The sequence below is a fragment of the Labrus mixtus genome, chromosome 8 (assembly GCF_963584025.1).
Source record: "Labrus mixtus chromosome 8, fLabMix1.1, whole genome shotgun sequence".
NCBI lineage: Eukaryota > Metazoa > Chordata > Actinopteri > Labriformes > Labridae > Labrus > Labrus mixtus.
Genome location: NC_083619.1, coordinates 16,373,267 through 16,392,703, shown reverse-complemented (window position 1 = coordinate 16,392,703; position 19,437 = coordinate 16,373,267). Strand labels below are relative to the sequence as shown.

The 19,437-nt window shown below is 39.7% G+C and overlaps 2 protein-coding genes across 2 annotated transcripts; both read right to left on the bottom strand.

The window, feature by feature from the left end:
* Positions 1-5,281: 5,281 nt before the first annotated feature.
* tmem275a (transmembrane protein 275a) lies at positions 5,282-8,261 on the bottom strand. Its single transcript, XM_061044715.1, has 2 exons — positions 7,745-8,261; positions 5,282-6,829 (listed from the first exon to the last, which is right to left on the bottom strand). The coding sequence occupies exon 2, from the start codon at positions 6,711-6,713 to the stop codon at positions 6,093-6,095; it is 621 nt and encodes a 206-aa protein (XP_060900698.1). The 5' UTR covers positions 6,714-6,829; positions 7,745-8,261; the 3' UTR covers positions 5,282-6,092.
* A 2,181-nt stretch (positions 8,262-10,442) lies between these two features.
* On the bottom strand, positions 10,443-18,110 carry kncn (kinocilin). Its single transcript, XM_061043679.1, has 5 exons — positions 17,858-18,110; positions 16,001-16,069; positions 15,549-15,620; positions 12,268-12,361; positions 10,443-10,561 (listed from the first exon to the last, which is right to left on the bottom strand). Exons 1-5 carry the CDS (start codon positions 18,003-18,005, stop codon positions 10,486-10,488), a joined length of 459 nt encoding a protein of 152 aa, XP_060899662.1. The 5' UTR covers positions 18,006-18,110; the 3' UTR covers positions 10,443-10,485.
* Positions 18,111-19,437: the final 1,327 nt, after the last annotated feature.

Genomic DNA, 19,437 nt, shown 5'->3' with positions numbered 1-19,437 from the left:
GTGCATGTTTTCCTACACCCAGGGCTCATATAGACTTGTGAAAGGCACGGTTATGCAACAGCCTGGCCACTTGAATCAACTGCCATTTACTGAGGGTGAATGGAGGAGTTAAGAACAGCAAGGGACCCATTGTCAGCCGTCATTTGTATGCAGAGTGGTGCAGCTATACTATTAGGACCCTTGATCAAATTCTGCTGTATCTTTACCCCCTTATCCAATGGGGAGCTTTCCTCTCCATGTCATTTTAACACCACTCCTGTCACAGAGACCGACAGAGAATCAGTCCAGTCACAAGGCTGGAGGATGGAGGACCAAAAGAAATCCCTATAATGAAGCCATCTTTGTCTGATAGGTTTTCTGATCAAACCCTATTGCAAGGTAATCTGCACCAATCTACAGCACAGTAAAAATGTCAACTGCACATTTTCACTGGAGGCCTATAAGGTATGTTTTTTTGGTGGACAAGAAGTCAATAACAACAAATATTTTGTTTGGTGTTCTTGTATATAACAAGTCAATGCTTTTATTTTGAAAAAATTGACTTAATTGACTTTTTTGAATACGAATTTGACACCCATTGTCATTTGATCTGACTGCATACAGACAACGGATGGCCACATTCATCTCAGTCTTAAAACAAGGATTCACCCCAGTTATGTCAAATCCTTTTCGCCCAACCTCCCCAGTCTCTCTGAAAGCGGAATGAACTGGGTTAGGGTTATATAACCAGTGTCTGCTCTCATAGATCCTCAGCAGCTCGTCTTCCCCTAATCTTTTCAGCTTGATTACACCCTCCATCCCCCTCCTCTCCTCTGTCGACTCATTCAGCTGAGAGTGTTTTTATACACACACACACACACACACGCACACACACGCAAGCACATCCATGCAACACAGGGGCACATGAACAGTGTCGGGATCCGCCATGCTCCGGTTTAGAGCGGATGGGATGTTTGAGATTGAAGGTGTGAGTTTAGTTGTGTGGTTGCAGCAGGTTTTTGTCAGTTTGCAGCATCTTGTCATGACAAACAAGAAGACATCTAAGGTTAGCTGTGGATATTGAGAAACATTGCATATTTAAAATCTTCCCGGTTGTCTCCAACTGTATCTTGGCATCAGGGACAATTTGTCTCAATCATTTCTGCAGCTTCATATCAGTTCAAACAAGAGGCCAATCTGCTCCAAGATGTCAACAAAGAGAGACTTTACACTGATAATGTTTGCCCTGTCAGTGGTTTTGTGACACAGTGATGCTGAAACAAGACTACTGGTTCTGAAAGTGCCCCCGAAATTCATCAATATGGAGTCAAAAAAAAAAATGTTGTGAAGGAGGGCAAACAGTAGTGTCAATATCTACTAGTGCTTGTTTACAGCATGTCTCTGACCTGTTACATGTAGTGACTCCTAAGTCATTAAACATCAGGCGCTGTTTTAATGCTTGCTTGACAATGAAAGTCAGCATTTTGCAGTTACAGAGTTCATCCGATAACTGCTGTGGTAAAAGAGAGATCCAGGTCAATGTGTTTCTACGGAAAACAGTTATCATTACCAATCATTTGGCACAAATTCAATCACATGACTTTATTTTGGCAAAAAGGAAGTCTGCAATTGTGTCCATTAAGGCCATGCTAAAAGGGAATGTTAGGCCAAGAAAAAATGTACTTTAAGTAAAGTCTCTTAATAAAAAGTATTTCCACTAAGGATGCTTATAAGAATGCTTTTAAATGCAGTGGCAATAAGACATGGATGTTCATAAGGGCAAAGGTCAACGTCCATTCAGACACTTTTTTGTGCAGTGGTAAAACCATGACCCCTCTTTCTGACCTTTGCTCACCAAAACCATAAACCCGACCACATACACATGCAATAAAAACTACAACCTCCAGCTGTCTGAACATTTCATATGTTTTATGAGCCTCTTCAGGCAGAAGATGCAGGAAGTCGGCATATTCGACAGGAAATATCCTGTCTAGTGCAGCATAAACTTGGACACAGTTGAAAGGTGGATTGCAGTTGTTTGTTTGCTTTTTTCGTGTTTTTCACAAAATAGTTACTCTTCTGGTGCAGGCTAAATCACAGAAAATCCCATTATGTGCTCCAGATAGATGACAGCCTCAGTGTGTTGGCTGAGTTCTGTGCCTGGAACAAACCGTGACCAGTCTCAACTCACCATCTGCTGCTTCAAAATCTTCCTCACAGCTTTTTTTTTCTACCTCATCGTTACTGTAAAATTATGTAAAAATGCATCAGGGCCTCTAGATTACTGCAGCCTTCTATTTTCTGTTCAGCAACCGAGACTGAAACTGAAACTCTGTATAACATGTCACCATTGGGAATTATGCACATCATTATTTTTCGGAGCATCTACAATCTGAGTACAAATTTGTCATTTTTGAGCAGCCTCAGAAAATAGGACATCCCTGATATGTGTGTTCATCATGAGCAGTGTAGATACTCCAAATGATACTGTCATGACAATGACGCAATTAGTGCTATCTACTGAGATTAAAAAACACAACCCACTCATGTTTTGTGATAAGAAAGAAGAGAAGATTCTTTCAGTTTGTCTTACAAACTTTTCAAGACAGTGCTTTATAAAATAAGAAATTATTCTGCACACCATTAATTAATATTTGGTTTAAAATGTCACTAGTTACCATTAAATGCATTTAGCTGCACTTTTTTTTTTCTTTAACAGCCAGGAGAGGTTTTGTATGATCTACTGACATCTATTGGATTGATTTGACATGCCATATTTTATATAACCCCACTGACACTGATAGGACTGCAGCACCATCTAGTGGCGCTAAGTTTAATCACACACAAACACTTAAAGAGGGGCTTGAATTGTGTTCTTTTCTCAAGGCCATCCTGATGTGATGTGTTAAAGGATGGCAGAGAATTCCCCACAAGAAAACTTCACGAGAGAAAAAATGACTAAATCTGAAACAATAAACCATTATTTAATAAGATTATAAAGAGAAAAAGGCATTTTTGGAAAATAATAATAATAAAAATAATTTTCAAGTAAGGAGGCAAAAGAGTTCTCATTCCAGGCTCTCACGTGAAGATGTCATGTGGTGCAGCTTTTTACATCAGCACTATAATCCATAATGAAAATAAGCATTGGTTGCATTCATGGATACGACACTGGAGGAGTTCTTGATTGTTTAGTATGGAAATGTTCAATAAAGGTAAACACTGCTTTCACAAACATTTATGTTTTGTTGTTTCCCCAGCAAACTGCTGTAAAAGAGTATGTTAGTCTCCCCCTTTGAAAAAAATAAGACTTACAGGACCCTATAAACGACTGAAATCCTGCACGATCACACTGAACTACTTACAAATGTTCTTATATAACCAATCTATCTAATGGGACATTTGGATTCATCTAACTTCATGATGACACAAAATGAAATGTAACAAGAACATTGTGTCATGGCACACATAAATAATGAGCAACATCATGTTCTAGTGAAGGAGCCTTTTTTTTTATTCATGTCTTCTGAAGGATTCACATTTTGGTTACTTTCAAAATAAACAAATTATAATCTTCACAAAAATATTTTATCCGTTATATATTTTCTAGATTTCTTTTGAATAAGTGCTACACCAAATCAAAATACACAGATATCAACTACACTTCACAACAGGATGTTTTGCATTTCCATGATTCTGAACATGCAAAAAAAATAACTCAGCTTTCTCTCTCTTTGGCATGAGAGAGAGCTTCAACATGGAATCTGGTCCCTTTGAGGAGCTGAGTCACACATAACACAAGTATGTACTATATAATGTTCTGGTCACTGGGCGGTGTATGCAGGTGTTCACCTTCAACGCAAGTCCATAATAATTTCTGAGATTGAACATTTAAACCATCTGCATGCATTTGTTACATTAAAAAAAAACTGAAACTTGGTTATGTTTTCCTGACAAATGGAGTAGAAATCCAGAGCCAAACAAATGCTTTCTGAAGAAAAATGCAGTTGTGCACTTTAATTATAGCCCTCATTAGTTTGATCCTGATATCTCAGTCTAAGGCATTTTTCCTTCCAAAGGAAATCTGGGTTTGATTATGTCCGTTGACCAGTCAAGTTCATGACTGATAGAGTGACATCACAGTGATGGGGAACAGGTAGTTTTATGCAATCTGAATATCTAAACTCCGTCGCACTTCTTGGCTTTTCCATATTGTGTATACTATGTCTAGTGTAGATTCATCTCGGCTGAACATAAAGTTTGTCATAAAACACTTTAACGAGAATTCAGAAGTTAAAATTTGTAAAACATTCTCTCTCATACGTAAATTGAAATTCTTGATGATAGTGAAGCAGTGAAGTAAGTCCCTATAGTCTACCTGGATCTACACTGCATTACAGTTTGTATGAATTTCTGATAATATCCAGATGAACATGACCCCAAAACTTAGCCTGACATTCATTGGGAACCTCTGAAACCCTTCTGTCCATTCTCAGTTTCCAATGGGCTTCATTTAGAAGCTCGGACCAAAGTGAATGAGGACACTACGGAGAAACAGCATCAAAATATTCATGGCAATAAGCTGCTAGGCTAGGAAGCTAGTTCCAACATCCAGTTAATATGGCTTTTTATCAACCAGAAACAGGTTTTAAGCATTACATGATTTCATTAGCAACTCCAACCGTTTGTACATTTAATAAACTACAATCAAGTTTGTTTAATTTTGATGTGGTAGCAAATCCAAAGTATTTTTTCACATTGTAGCAGCCATCACCACATGCAACCAGTGCTAATTCTAGAGTCTGTTGGGGCCCAAAGCAAAAACGTACAGGGGGCCCTCCAACCAGCGTTCATCACCTTTATGTTATAAATAATAGCAACTATTATGAGCATTTGGAGGGGGCACTTTTCTGTCCCTTTTGGTGTGTCAGAAACTTAAGTAATGATTGTCATCCTTTTTTTTAACTCCCAGATGGATAACTCATTTCAATTTTCTTCTGTGACTTTGACTAACTTAGGTTTTCACAGGGATAATGCATGCAATGCTAAGCAGAGCAATGAGATTGACTGCTGTCATATGGGGCCCTCTCAGGGAGGTTTCGTAATGTCATTGAAAAATTTGCACATTTTAAGCCACTGCTGTGTTCTAAAGTTTGTCAGACCTCGGGGGCCCCTTACTGGCCTGGGGCCCCAAGCAGTTTCCTGCCTTGCCTGTTGGAAAGCGGCGCCCCTGCATGCAACCCGCCAAAGCAACAAAATCATGAGCTGGCAGATTTGTTTGGTGCCAAAGTAAAATAAACTTTTAAAATACCTTGTCAAGAATTTGGTAAGAAACTTCATAAAGAAACTGTGTTAAATGTTTGTGTGATGACAAAATGTGTTAAAATACAGAAATAACGCTCCCTCAAACATTGTACACAGTAACATTTATGGTAACACTGCACTTTGAACAAGACTGTTCATTTTCAATCTAATAGCTGTCTAGTCTACTAATACTTGTGTAATCACTGGTGCAAAAAACTGTAAATGCCAAAAAGGTAATCTCAGGTGAAGAAAATTTGCTTTGGGACCCCTGTGACCTGTGATATTTAAGCCCCCCAAAACAAGTTCAGCACGGTGCATGTCACACAAAATCCAAATGTCACTAAAAACATAACTGTACCGTTCAACTCAGGTTTTCACTGTTGACCTTTTACATCCATCTTTGAGTTCTAGGAACAGATCAACAATAATTAGTTTCGGACGAGCCCTCTTGAGATCGCTGCTGACAGGTGAGGTTTCCACAAACTGGAGAGACAGTGAAATATAAACGTTTCTGTACACGAGTTCTGTCCGTAATGCCCTAAGTTAAAAACAAAGACTCGGAGGAGAACAGCACGAGAGAGGTAGGAATTTGAATTCCAAAACCTATGATCCACAAACACTTGGATGTTTCATAAACATTGCATGCTAATAACCAGTTGGCTGCACGACAGGGAAATAAAAGCAGACATGTTCACAACCGGATATATGGCACTACAAAAACTAGAGGACACAATCAAACTTAGCAAGCTCTCGATCCAGAAGAATATGCACACTGTTAGTGCTCGGGCCTTGGAAGAGTCTGTGTAATGCTAGGTGACCACTTCTTCGCGTGGCAGGTTAAGCCTCACCTCCCCTCCTCCTGCTGCCAGCGAGGTGGAGTAAACTGCAGTAGCAGAAACAGAAGAAGAAGGGCCGTTGGTCTCCATGGTGAACAGCTTGCAGGGTCCTGGTAGGGCCTCATCTGGAGCCTCTTTTTCTGGACTAGACGCCTGCGAGGATCCAGGGGAAGAGGTGGGGCTGAGCTGCACAGCTGTGGTGTCCTGCAGCGTGTGCTCGCTGGTTTCTATTTCAAATGCCGCCCCTCCTGCCAGTCCACCTCTTCCCATCAGCCCTGTACCCCGGCCTCCCACCTTAGACCTCCGCGAGTTGTGGGGTGGGGGGAGGCGACTGCAAACACAACATGCTCCAAAAAAGGAGAAGGCCACCAGCAGCAGGATGGGTCCAATGATAATAGGGGGGTTGGCAGAAGGCACAAGGGTGCTGAAGGCGAACGCCCCTACCAGGGTGATGTTGAGTCCGGCCAGCATGATGCAGAGGCCACAGGCACAGCAGAGGGCTGGAGAGGGCAGGCCATGAGGGCGGGTCTTTCCTCTTGTCTTCTTCTGGGGCTCCTTTTTAGGTACAGGGGTGCTTCTATCAGTGATGACCATGTCTTCGCCCTCCAGAGACTAGCTCTCGCTCTTTCACTATGCGATCAAATCTCCCCGTGACTCAGTCAAACTCTTCCCCATGTCAACGATTAAATAAATTCACAGCCAGGAAACATCTGAAAATGAGAATAAACGGCAGCCGTGAGAGTTTTTGACACACACACATTAGCAGCACACATTACTCTGCTCTTGTTCGGCAGTGCACTTGTATCACTGGACATCTAGCATTGTAGGTAAAGTGAAGTGTCCCGCCTGAGAGGGCCTGTGTAATCCATCATTGAGCTGTGGACATTCATCACTATGTGCTGCTACTTCTGTAGATTACAAATATGAGGAGAGGGCGTGTAAAGGTTGTAGAATACACACTGGGTGTATCTGTATGTTGTATGTAGAGCGTATGTGAGCGGTGTGTTAAAGTTGGGTTCTGGCTCTTACTATACAACTGTTAACATATGAGTAAAGCAATAAGTGTGTCCCTCAAACATTAAACAGTTGTCCAACAATGAAATACAATGTATAAATCAAATCTAATATTGCTGTTTCTGCTAAAACTTTTATTTATTCTTTAGTGACATGATACCTGAGCATCAATTTTAATAAGATTTATGCAACCTTTGACTCATGCTTGAGCTTTAAAAAAGCTCTGGGGGTCAATTAATAATTAAAGATTTTCGTTGACGTAACTATTTATTTTTTGTTTCTGTTACCAAAGATTTGTGCAAAGGCAAAAAAAAAAGAAGCTGCTTCATTCTACCACCTAGGCCACTGATGGAGAAGCTTTCCAGTGCTGAGTTACAATAAAAACCAGCTCATTTATTCCAGAATGCACAGTGCAGATGCAGACAGGAGATAATGTGAAAATGACAATTTCTGTAAGAAATGTTTAAATCAGCAACTGAATCACCCTGTATAAAGTAGAAACAGTGTGGTGAAGTGTGAACTATACGCTTTGGTAAGATCACATTCACACGCTTACTGCTCTAATTTGTTGCATTCCAGTAAAATTAACCCGTAGAAAAAAAGGGTCTTACCCTGTATGTCGATACCCAGGAGATCTTCCCATTGTTTCATCTGTAGATATTTTCAGAGATTGGCAGTCTAATGACGGCGTTTGAATGCACTGACAGGATGAGAGGACGAGTGAACGTCAAACGAGCGGTTTTCCTCCTGCTTTCGTATCTTCACGGTACCGGGGGCACAAGTCATGCCAGCCATTCAATCAGAGGCAACACAAAGCAAGGCGGCGCGACCTGCCGAGGAAAAGCGAATCCGAGAAGAGAGGAGAGAGAGGGACCACTTCAGGGGTGGCATTTCCTCGGACATGCAAACGCAATCATCGCGAGCGAGCTGCTCCAGTCCTGATGTGGACTGAGACGCACGCAGCACCTGAGAGGTCATCCCGCAACAAAAATGGAGGGAAAACGTCAATGTGCGCAAGACATCTTTCCGGCAGTTGCTGTAAAGCATTCAATGTTTCATATCGAAATATTCTATTTCATGTGAAGCAGACCGTCTGCCCTCTGTAAACCTCAGGATTCGACTCAGTGTGCAACCACAGGTGCAACCTAATGTGCGTGTGTGTGTGTGTGTGTGTGTGTGTGTGTGTGTGTGTGTGTGTGTGTGTTGCGACTCGCCTGTAGATCTTTATTCACCTGTTGCTGTTTTTTGTTGAAGAACAACCTAATTCAAATTTGCCATTTCAAACTGATAAGAAATAATGTTACATATCTAAATCCAATCACACAATAGCCTAAATCGAGTTAATGTAGGGCCAAACGTACGGGATAGCATTGACACAGGAAAATAAGACTGAATCCCTTATCTCCAATCCAGGTACATAAAATTTAGCGTCTTTTGAGTTCGCTGCTGATTTTATTGCATCACCTTTTAATTATATTTTCATCTTTTTCTGGTCTCCAACAAAATTCCTCGTTTGGAAATCTGACATTTTTCTCCCCCTGGTAAAAGGAGGAGACCCTAGACTTTTAAACAACTATAGGCCAATTTCAAAACTTTCTGTCTTGGCTAAGACTCTGGAATGTCTTGTGAGTGACGACTTAAAGAGTTTTTATTAACAAATAATATGTTATTGGACTTATATTCTTAAATCCAGTATAACCATAGCAGCTTTAAAAGTAGGATAATAAGGAACACTGCTGCTCTTCTAATCTACTTGTCAATAGCCTTCTATACTGTTGACTATGTCATTTTGAAAGATAGACTGTACACTATTGGACTGTCTGAACAATTTGTATGATGGTTTGTAAATTATTTATCAAACAGATCACAATGTGTGCAGGCTAAAGGCATTACTGCTTAAAGTAAAAAAAAAAAAGGATGTGCCACTAGGCTCAGTCTTGGGGCCATTTTTATTCACACTTTATATTAACGGTATCAGTCAAAATGTTACCAATTCAAATTTGCATTTATATGTGGATGATACTGTCATTTATTGCTCCACTCCTACACAGCATCAGGATCTCTGTCAGGACACTCTTCGGGAGTTAAAATTGATTTTGAATCCAGATAAAACTAAACTCATGATGTTTTCAAACTCAAAGTAAAAGCTATATTTAATTTACTTCCCTAATACTTGTGTAATTGTATTCATGTGAAAAGTGCTGGAAGCCAGTCTTCGCTTGGCAACCCAGTCACAAAACGTTTTTTTGTTATGTTCCCCAAGTGCATCCTGAAAAGGGGAAAAGGAGATTCAGGTACGCTGCTCATGCAGCATGGAATCTCCTACAGGATGATCTATGTTTGGGGGAGCTGGTCTCTTTAAATCTTTTTCAAAGTAGATTGAAGGTGTTGGAGGAAGATGAGTCAGGTTGTAGATGCTTTGAATAATGAATTTTCTACTCTGTGACTCAGGACATGCTGATCTGTGTCTGTAATTGCTCTGTGTTTTATGTCTGTAACTTGTTGTAATTTTGCTGATGCCTGTCTTGACCAACACAATCTTGTAAATGAGTTTCTTAATCTCAATTAGGTTTTCCTGGATAAATACATTACGTATATATAAATAAGTAAATGTGTTTGTTTACAGCTGTTTCTTTGTTAATGACTTCCTGCTTACATTGAGATGTATTAGCAATTTAAATTGACAATGACTTTTGCTATTGTGGTAGATGTGTACTTTTGAATGATTTAGATGGGAAATTGTGAATTGGAGCTTGACAATCAAACTGCTGGTTGCCATCAAGGTGCTGCAGACTCCTGTTGGCAGCATTATTCTACCTCTCAGCACACCACACTTTTTGTCAGAGCACAGCATTATTTCCATGCAATAGCTATTTTGCCTGTGTTGTCCTGAATATCAATGTATTATGTTTCACTGTGGGATGCAGTTCAATGCAGGCCATGGATATGGCTATTTTTCGGTGTATGTGTCCGTCTAGCTGTACTCGTGCATTCCAACTTCTTTTGCAAATGACAAACACAGGCAGGGGAACCTGAGCTGAACCAAGTATGATTCCCTTCATCACATAATGGCCGTAATGATTTCCTAATTGCCAACTGAGAACATTGTGCAGAAATGAGATGAGCTGCACATAAGCGGCTCTACTGGCTTAATTTGCTTCACTTGGTGCTTGGAAATATGGACATTCTTCATCTACAATCACAATGTAATGTTCAGAGATATTTATTGAAACACATGAGAACAATATCATGAAGAATAAATGATCAGAAAGAAATCAATGTAATGTCTCACATATTAAAAGAAACCTGATGAAGAAGATTGGAAGAATATCAGTCAGGTCATGTGATGACATCATGGCAGGTCTTGATCAGAAAGTGTCTGCTTTAGTTTCTGTCTTGATAAGACATCAGGCATGTCTGAAGAAGTCCTGCAACACAACACAGCATGACTCACACATCCAATTCATTTTGTATTGTGTCTATCTGATTAAAAAAAAACAATTATTTGTCTTCAGGCTTCTGTTTACCAGGTGTTCCCCTGGTTTTTGACACTTTATTTCCCCAAGTCATCACCAACTGAATAAAAGTTTTAACACACATCACACGTGTAATGCAATTAAATAAACTTAGATGAAAGAAACCAGAAGTCAAACTTTGGCTTTTAAATTAACATTTTCTTCAAAAGATAGAAATCATAGGTTTGTTAAAATGCTCTTATTGTGAGTTTGTGTTCTTTTTTAAGAAATATTTAAATATCCTTGGTGTCATAAAGAGTAGAAAGTGTTTTCAATGATCAATCCCCAAATGTCAGTCCTGCAGTAACTTCCTCAAACCCCAAAATAACTCAGTGTGATGTCATCTAAGTGTTGGTAAAATCTTTGCACTGTTTGAAACCAAACTCTGCTTCTGTCTGGCAGAGAAGCATTATAACCTTTAATGATGAAATGAAAGCATTGCTGCACTGAAGATTAGGTCTATATGAAGTAAAACTGATTGGTCCACTTAATGAAGGAAATCCAGTTTAACACAAAGCTTTATGGACCAGAAAATGTGTTGCTTAACGTCTTTGTAGTTAGGGTTAATTAATCTGTGAATCTATAATAGAATATATGATAGATTTAAATAAATTCCTGCATTACTTGTGTCTATCTGACATAGATGAAAAACCAAATAGTATATAATAGACTTCATTGTTTGTCACTTCTGAAACCTTCCAGAAACTCTTATTAGCACTATTATGTATATCTCCTTGAAATTAGAACTACTTGGTCACTGGCATTATTTAAAGAAAAAAGATAATTTTCCTATCACACAACATCTAACTGTGCTCCTGGTACACTTAGAGGCATTGCTTAAAACTCTTCAGGGGCAGTGGAAGTTAATGGTTAACATAGTGAACAAACAAATTATGCTTTTCTATCACTGAGAGAAACAGGGGTGGGGGGGTGAGGGGGGTGTTGAAGGCGAGCGTCTGGTGGCCAGGTTCACTTCCATTGGGCCTGGCCTGAAAAAAATAACATGGAGGCCCAGGGAGAGTGCCTGGGTGTGGTCACCCCCAACATCGCAGACTGTTTCTTGGGACATGGAGCAGAACCTCAATGGCGGGGAAGGAGCCAGTTTGTAACCAAACACCTGGAAAGGGGTGGGATTCTCTCCTATTCTGAACTTGCCCAGGCTGAGAGGCGTCGGGCAGGTGTCGGGACACTCACATGCCCCCGGTTGAGCGCCGTTTACTGTTGTGGGTGTATTTGCAACTAACAGCAGTTTGGCGTAAACAGCCTTCTTGTAGTCTCTGGGTGAGGTCCTGGAAGGGGTTCCTCCTGGGGAGTCTTTAGCTGAACTGGGGGACTTCAACGTCCACGTGGGCAATTATGGAGACAACAGGAGGGGGCTGATTGGGAGAAATGGCCGGACTCCTTTGCTAGTCATAGATGATGATCAACTATGTTTTCCTCTTAATATTAAGTATTCTAAAATTTAGAGAATAAATAACACCTCAACTTAGAAAAAAAACTGTGATCTTTATGGTGAGGGGATGTCCTAATTGGGACAAACCTACCATCATTCAGCCTCTGGCTTTTTGTTTTATCCCAACAAAGAGCATAATTCACAGAATAAAATATTGGTCTCATACCCCTCCTCTGCATTGGTCTCAGCCATCGGGCCGCCCTCCACAAAGGTTCCCATTCGGCTCTTTGAACGTTCCAGGTTTAGTTGACTCTGAGTTCCTGCAAAGAAAACAGGAGAACAGATAAACAACTTCAACATTCAAGACAAACGTTTCATTCATCTCTGCATATCTGAGAGCTTTATACTACTATTGGGATTGGCACACATATTATTGTTTGGTCTATCATTTATTCACCTGTATTTACAGGATTATCTGTCTTCAATGCAGGCCTGTTTAAGCAGCTGCAGCATCAAAATAAGCATTAAGGTAGAGTGGCTATCAATATTAAAGGTGCAATATGCAACATTTAAACATTAATATAGCAGATCACATCCTAAATACAGTAAATGCATCAGTAAGTAATGCCTTTCAAAAAAAGGATTGAATTCAAACTCCCTCTGGCTTATTATATATAGTTATTTTAGCAGTTTTGAACCGGTGTCCTTGACCTTTTTATCTGAAATTTTAACCCACATGAAATCAGCCACGTGCAGCCTTGATTTTATTCCCACAACGTTTCTCAAAAAGGTTTTTCACACAGTTGGACCCAGTATTTCATCCATTATTAATAGTTCCTTGGTGGAAGGTGTAGTCCCCTCTGCTTTTAAACATGCTGTGGTCCAACCACTGACCACTGATTTTAACAATTTTAGACCAATCTCAAAACTTCCATTTTTATCAAAAGTTTTAGAAAAGGTGGTTTCAACACAACTTTTATCTTTTATGACTGAAAATAACCTCTTTGAGAAAGTCCAATCCCATTTTAGAGCTTGTCACAGCACAGAGACGACCCTCCTCAAGGTAACCAATGACCTTCTTTTAGCAGCAGATAGAGGGGAGGGCACAATTTTAATTCTTTTAGATCCTAGCGCAGCTTTTGATACTGTTGATCACACAATTTTAATTGATCGTCTCAAAAAATGGGTTGGTTTAAAGGATACTGCACTTAGCTGGTTTTACTCTAATCTTTTAGAAAGAACCTTTGCGGTCACCATCAGTAACTGCTCCTCCTCTACCTCTAACATTACCTGTGGTGTACCGCAAGGTTCGGTTTTAGTTCACATTTTATTCTCCATTTATATGCTGCCTCTTGGCCAAATAATTGAACGCCACAAAGTCTCCTTTCATTGCTACGCAGACGACACACAGATATACCTTCCTTTGAGACCTGAGGACGCTAGGAGCCTAGCTGCTGTCAGAAACTGTCTAAACGATATCAACTGCTGGATGGTACAAAACTTTCTCTAACTGAACAATTCTAAATCTGAAATCATATTATTCAACCCGCCAAGCTCCACTCATATTTCAAAGAGCAGCCTCGGTCCCTTATTCGCCAAAGTCCAACCCACCGCCAGAAATCTGGGAATAATATTTGATTGCAATCTCACCTTTGAATCACATATGAAAACAGTTGTCCGATCATGCTTCTTCCATCTACGCACCAGCTCCAAAATTAAAACAATACTAACCCAACCATACCTTGAAAAGATCATCCACGCCCTCAATTTCTCCCGACTTGACTACTTTAACTCCCTCTTTTCCGGAATCACGAATAAGTCACTGTCTCGCCTTCAGCTAGTCCAAAATGCAGCAGCTAGGCTTCTTACTGGTTGTAACAGACGACATCACATCACTCCAATTTTAGCTTCATTACATTGGCTTCCTGTAAGTTTTAGAATCGATTTTAAGATTTTACTCATTACTTTTAAAGCACAGACAGGGCTGGCTCCAAGCTATATAACAGAGCTACTGACACCATATGAGCTAGCCCGTAGTCTTAGATCCTCAGGTGGGGGCCTCCTGGTCGTTCCAAAGTCGAGACTTAAAACTAAAGGTGACCGGGCCTTTTCCGTCAGGGCCCCTCGACTTTGGAACGACCTCCCTGAGGAGATAAGACTTGCAGATTCCCTCAATTCTTTTAAATCCCTTCTTAAATCGTACTTTTACAGACTTGCTTTTAGTGATGTCGTCTTCTTAATGTCTTTTCTTACTGGTTTTACTATTTTTATCTTCTGTTACTTCTTACTGTCCTTTTATTCATGCTCTTTATTTATGCTCTTATCTCGTATTCATGCTCTTATCTTAAGTCCTCTTATGTTTTAACTTGGTCATTTTTTATCTTACTTACTTTGTCTATTTATGTTTTATACTTTTTATTATTATCAATATTATTGTTTTTTTTAATAATTTATTCACTTGTTTCTATTTCTTTTTCTGCTCATACCTTGTTATTGCTGTTATATTTTTATTTGCTTTTAACTCTTTTAGTTTCTTACATCTTTTTAAATCTTTGGTCCTCTTGGTCTCAGCTCGTGTTGTTGGGTTCTTGTGTTGCCTGGGTTCTTATGATGGTTCTTGTGATGGTCGGGTTATATATGTCTGTTGGGTATCGCGCAATATGGGTTCTTTTCTGTTGAATTGCATTTAATTATTTTTAGTATTTTGCATTTGTTATGTTCTTGCTGTTGTTTATGCTCTTCTGTTTGGTTTAGTTTGCTTTGTTCTTGTTTTTGCTGTTTGTCAAAGCACTTTGTAAACCTGTGTTTTTAAAGTAATAATAATTATTATTATTATTGTTCTCAGCTTCTGTTCATACGGTATGGGATCGCGTTTCCTTCAGCTTGTTTATGTTATGTAAAGGCTCAAACATGCTTCATTCAAATAACCCTCTGCCTGTCCAACTGTTAGCCCTGCCACCACGTGCAGGAAAAGAGACGACCCTGCCAGCTCAGGATTGCTGATTGAACAGGCATAATGGCAGATTTGCATCACTACAGCACAATTCAATGAGAATCAACAGACTTTCCAAACTGAAGAGAACACCTTTTTGGTCAAAAAATACCTTCACCAATGCAATCAGGAGCAATTTAGGGGTTCACTGTCTTGTCCAAAGAAACTTTGACATGTTGACCGCTGGAGCTGCTAATAAACATTGTTATTGAGAAACGGCCCACTCTACCACTTAACCACAATCGGCAAAAAGAAAGAGATATAAGATGGATTTCTTCACATCATACATCTTCCCCATGTGAGACGTAATTATCATGGTTGATGCTGAGCAGTAACAACACCTCTGTCACTAGTGTTAACTATTGGCTCTCAACTTGCCGATGGGGTTCAGATTTGTTAGCAAGAAATAACAGACAAATATTAGATGGCTCATTACTAAGAAGTAAAGTGAACATATTTTGATTGAATGCTATTCTGTCCACTCATGCATGGCTGCCTATTGAGAATCCACTTACCCTCTCTTCTTAGTGTCTCTACAGGTTGATCAAGAGGGGGATTGGCAGGTGTGGGGTGCACTCTGAAGTTTCCTGGGAAGGTAAGACATTTTTTATGTCAAAATAAAGTCCTCAATTTTGAGCTTCATTGTAGTGTATAGTTTTCAATCAGTCAATCTTTATTTCAAGCACCATTTCATAACAGATGTTAAGTCAGGACACTTTACAAAAGAGCAGGTTTAAAAAGAAAAACAGAATGGGACATTTCTGGCATATTGGACAATTTAAGTCGAGTTCAAACAGTTTTCTGTTCAATTTTTAAGCAAAACGGCAGATCACATAACATGAAGGAATACCACAATATTTCAAGACTGTGAAGTCGACTCCCTGTTCAACTTCATATTTGGCTCAACAAAGTGTTTTTTTCCCGGCAATGGACATCATAATCAGACCCTGAACCTCGCACTGCTTACCAAAAGACGGAAGAATATGGTTGATGTTCAGCCAGGCTTTTATGAACGGGTAAATCGATATGAGCAGTCCTGGAAGCAGAAAGCACAATTAATTAATGATCCATGAATTAAAAAAACAGTGCTTTATTTTAGTATCCTAAACTACAAGTTATAACAAACAAAACTATCATGTTTGATCACAATTTTGGGTTCAAACATGATGATAAAAAGTCATATTAAGTTTTGCAATCCAAATTTAAAATGACAAAACTGCAACAAAACCAGGAGTGAAGTATTGAGGACTGTAGGCTAAACAAACTACATTAGAAGGGAATATTCATTTTCTATGTGGTATAAAAACATTCAATTCTAATCACTGTCTTATTGAAACATTTAGCAATTTCATCTCTAGTGTTTGTAATAAAAACTTTTAAATTAAAAAGCTTGCCTGCAAGCCCCAGCAGAAGGTAGAACCTCTTTGTGCTTGTGTTCATATCAACACCAACAGTGAGAATGTTAGATGAAATAGTCTGCAGATTATTTTTAGTGTACCAGACACTGTGCGAAGAATAAAGTAATATCTGAACAACGGGGCTCTGGTGGCTCTCTGTGGCACTGCGCTCCAATTCAACAGTTATTGATTTCCCTTACGAGCTGGCATTAAACCGTGGCAGCTCCTTAGAGTGGCAGTGATGCATGTATGGGCTTCAAATGTCATGAAAGTGTAGAAGGAGTGAAAGGAATCTGCAGAGAGCGCTCTGCTCATGCTCATTAGTCATCTTATGTGTTGGAGGAGGCATTGAGGTAAATAAACTGAAAACATCACTATCGCCTTCTTAGTGTTGCCGCAGTGAATGTCTCTGTAAAGCTGCTGTGCACAGTTGTGATTTGCCAATGTCTTAAAGACACAAATGAATAATTGAGAACTGATATAATTATCAGTGAGAGCACATTTCACATTAACAATGCATGCTGATGTTGTCTTCCTTGGATCAGAAACCCTTCCTCGCCGTCTCTCTCTCTACAAGGAAACAGTTCAGACAGTTCCAGTTACACCATCAGATCGAATGGTCAACTCGTGTGGTTTTTTTTAAGACCAGTGAGTGGAAAATGTCAAATGCCACAGATCATTAGATCATTATTTTGATGAATTCCTCCTTAAACTATTACTCCTAGGTTTGTTCCAGTACAAGACATTAGCATGACGCAAAGATGACCCTTTTGTTTGTGACATAAGATTTACTTTCTAAATATTTGGGAGCAGATACTACCACTGTGTCAGAGAAAATGATAATTCAAAAAATAATAATCTTTTTTCACATGTGCTTTTTCCTCTGATTTTAATATACCCAAACGTGTAAAACATTGCTCCAGTTGAAACCCTCTCTTCTACCGCAACCTTAGCTTAGACAAAAGTGACAAACTATGGAAATTTAAAAATGAATCACTGTTTCTTTGTTGTACATTTCACATGTTTGGACAATTATACATTTATTTTTTCTTCAATACCTTCATACAATGTAGAGATGGTGATTCTACATTGTAACTTTGAGTTTGGGTTTATTTATTTATCGAGTTATAAAACTCTAGAAAGAGAACTTCAACTTGATGTTTCATTAGTTGTATTGAAGCTCTCTGTCATCAACAACCACTGAAAATCCATTGTACTTAACTTTGCCTTACAAAACATACCAAAAGGTCTAATCCCACCTAAAAGCTCTTATCATTTAATAAGGAGATATGTTGAAGTTTTCTAGCAGGGCTAAGCGTCTGGATAACTAAATACATCATCATGCTTTATCCACAAATATATATTTGCTGAAAGGCTCAGCTAACTACTTCTAACTACTTCGATTTTACACACACAAACACACTCACCGAGGCCCCCCGCTCCAAGGAAGATCCCTCCTACGGCATCAGCATCACACTCCCTGGACACCCCAATGATGATGCAGCCTGCCACAATGCTGAGCAGGGCAGAGCCCACCCGCAGCCCGTGGTACTCCCCAACACTGACAGGGTTCATTCAGCAGGTGGAGGCCCCCCACCTGCCCTACACACACACACACACACTAACAGCTCACTGCTGCCACTGGTAACTTTTACCATCAGCAGCACAAGCCTGGGCCTTCCCTTTTCTTTCACTCTCCCTAACACAGAAACACTTTCTCTAGCAGAGCATCGTTCTCTAGACGTCTCATGCATGTTTAAAGACGCTGCTCTGGTTTCCATCGCTTTTGAAAATTAGAAAGCTCGGGGCACTGACTCTTATATGACAGCGATACTGGTGCTACAAATCTAAACACAACCCTCGTCCTACCTGCATTGGTCTCAAGTATTAGGTACACAATGAATGCCTGGAGCATTACTTTGAGAAAATGAACACTGAGCCGACAAACAGCTGTGAGGTTTGCGTTTCAAGATCACATTTAGAGTAATCTGATCAAATTAAAGCTGTCAGATTGAATCAAATCTTGAAACCAGGTACTTCAAAAGAAAAAAAATGATTATGAAATCAATTAAAGGAGCAAGATGTAACTCTGACACGTAGCGTTTAAAATTGGTTCTGTAGTCCAACTTCAAAACATTGAAGAAAGCCGTCTCCCCCGCCCTCTCCTCCCTAGAATCAATGTGCACACAGGATGCCATGTCGCAGAAACTGTAGCTTCAGTGTTTAACCAGCTCTGCATCGGACTTGAAACCTTTCTGTGTTCTTACCTCTCTCCATTTTTTCAAAAGCATCTCCCTTATTTATTCTAGTTTTACCACGTTTCTGCTCTGCGTGAAGCGTATAAGAAAAATGCTGAGGCTTCTTAGGTTGTGTAGAATCAGCTATATCTGAACCAGTTTGCTTGCCCACTTCCATCGCTGCAACACCTGTTAGTTTGACGTTTGCCGGGGGGGGGGGGGGGGGGGGGGGGGGGTCTTCTCTGGTCAAAACAAAAACAGACCATTCCAGACCAGAATCTAAACTTGGAGGTTGTTTTGTTGACAGAGAAGCCAGAACTTCAACATGTTTCCTTAATGTCTGATGAGAAGGTCATTGTATTATTTAAATCAGTAAATATATTTCATATTGAACCTCAAGAATAACTAATTCACCAAATAGCTGTTAATATCAAACATAAAATGTTTATTTAAAGCAGCTGCAAGGAACTTCCATTGTGTGTGGATTTTGATGCCCCCTGTGGACAGAGTATGTAGTCCAACTTGTAATCCAAATTACGAAACTCTGTAAGTAATCCTTAAAAGTCTGTATCTTGTTGAGGTTGATCATATCGAGTTTTCTGTGTTAAAAATGGATTTTTGAAATCCTGATCATTCGTATCCAGATTAAACCTTGAACAACTGGGCCCAGGATTTAAAGCTGACACAGCAGTATGAGTAAAGGGGCAGAGCGGCACAAAGAACACGAGGAAAGAAACTGTTATAGAGACAGAGTCAGAATATGTGCTACC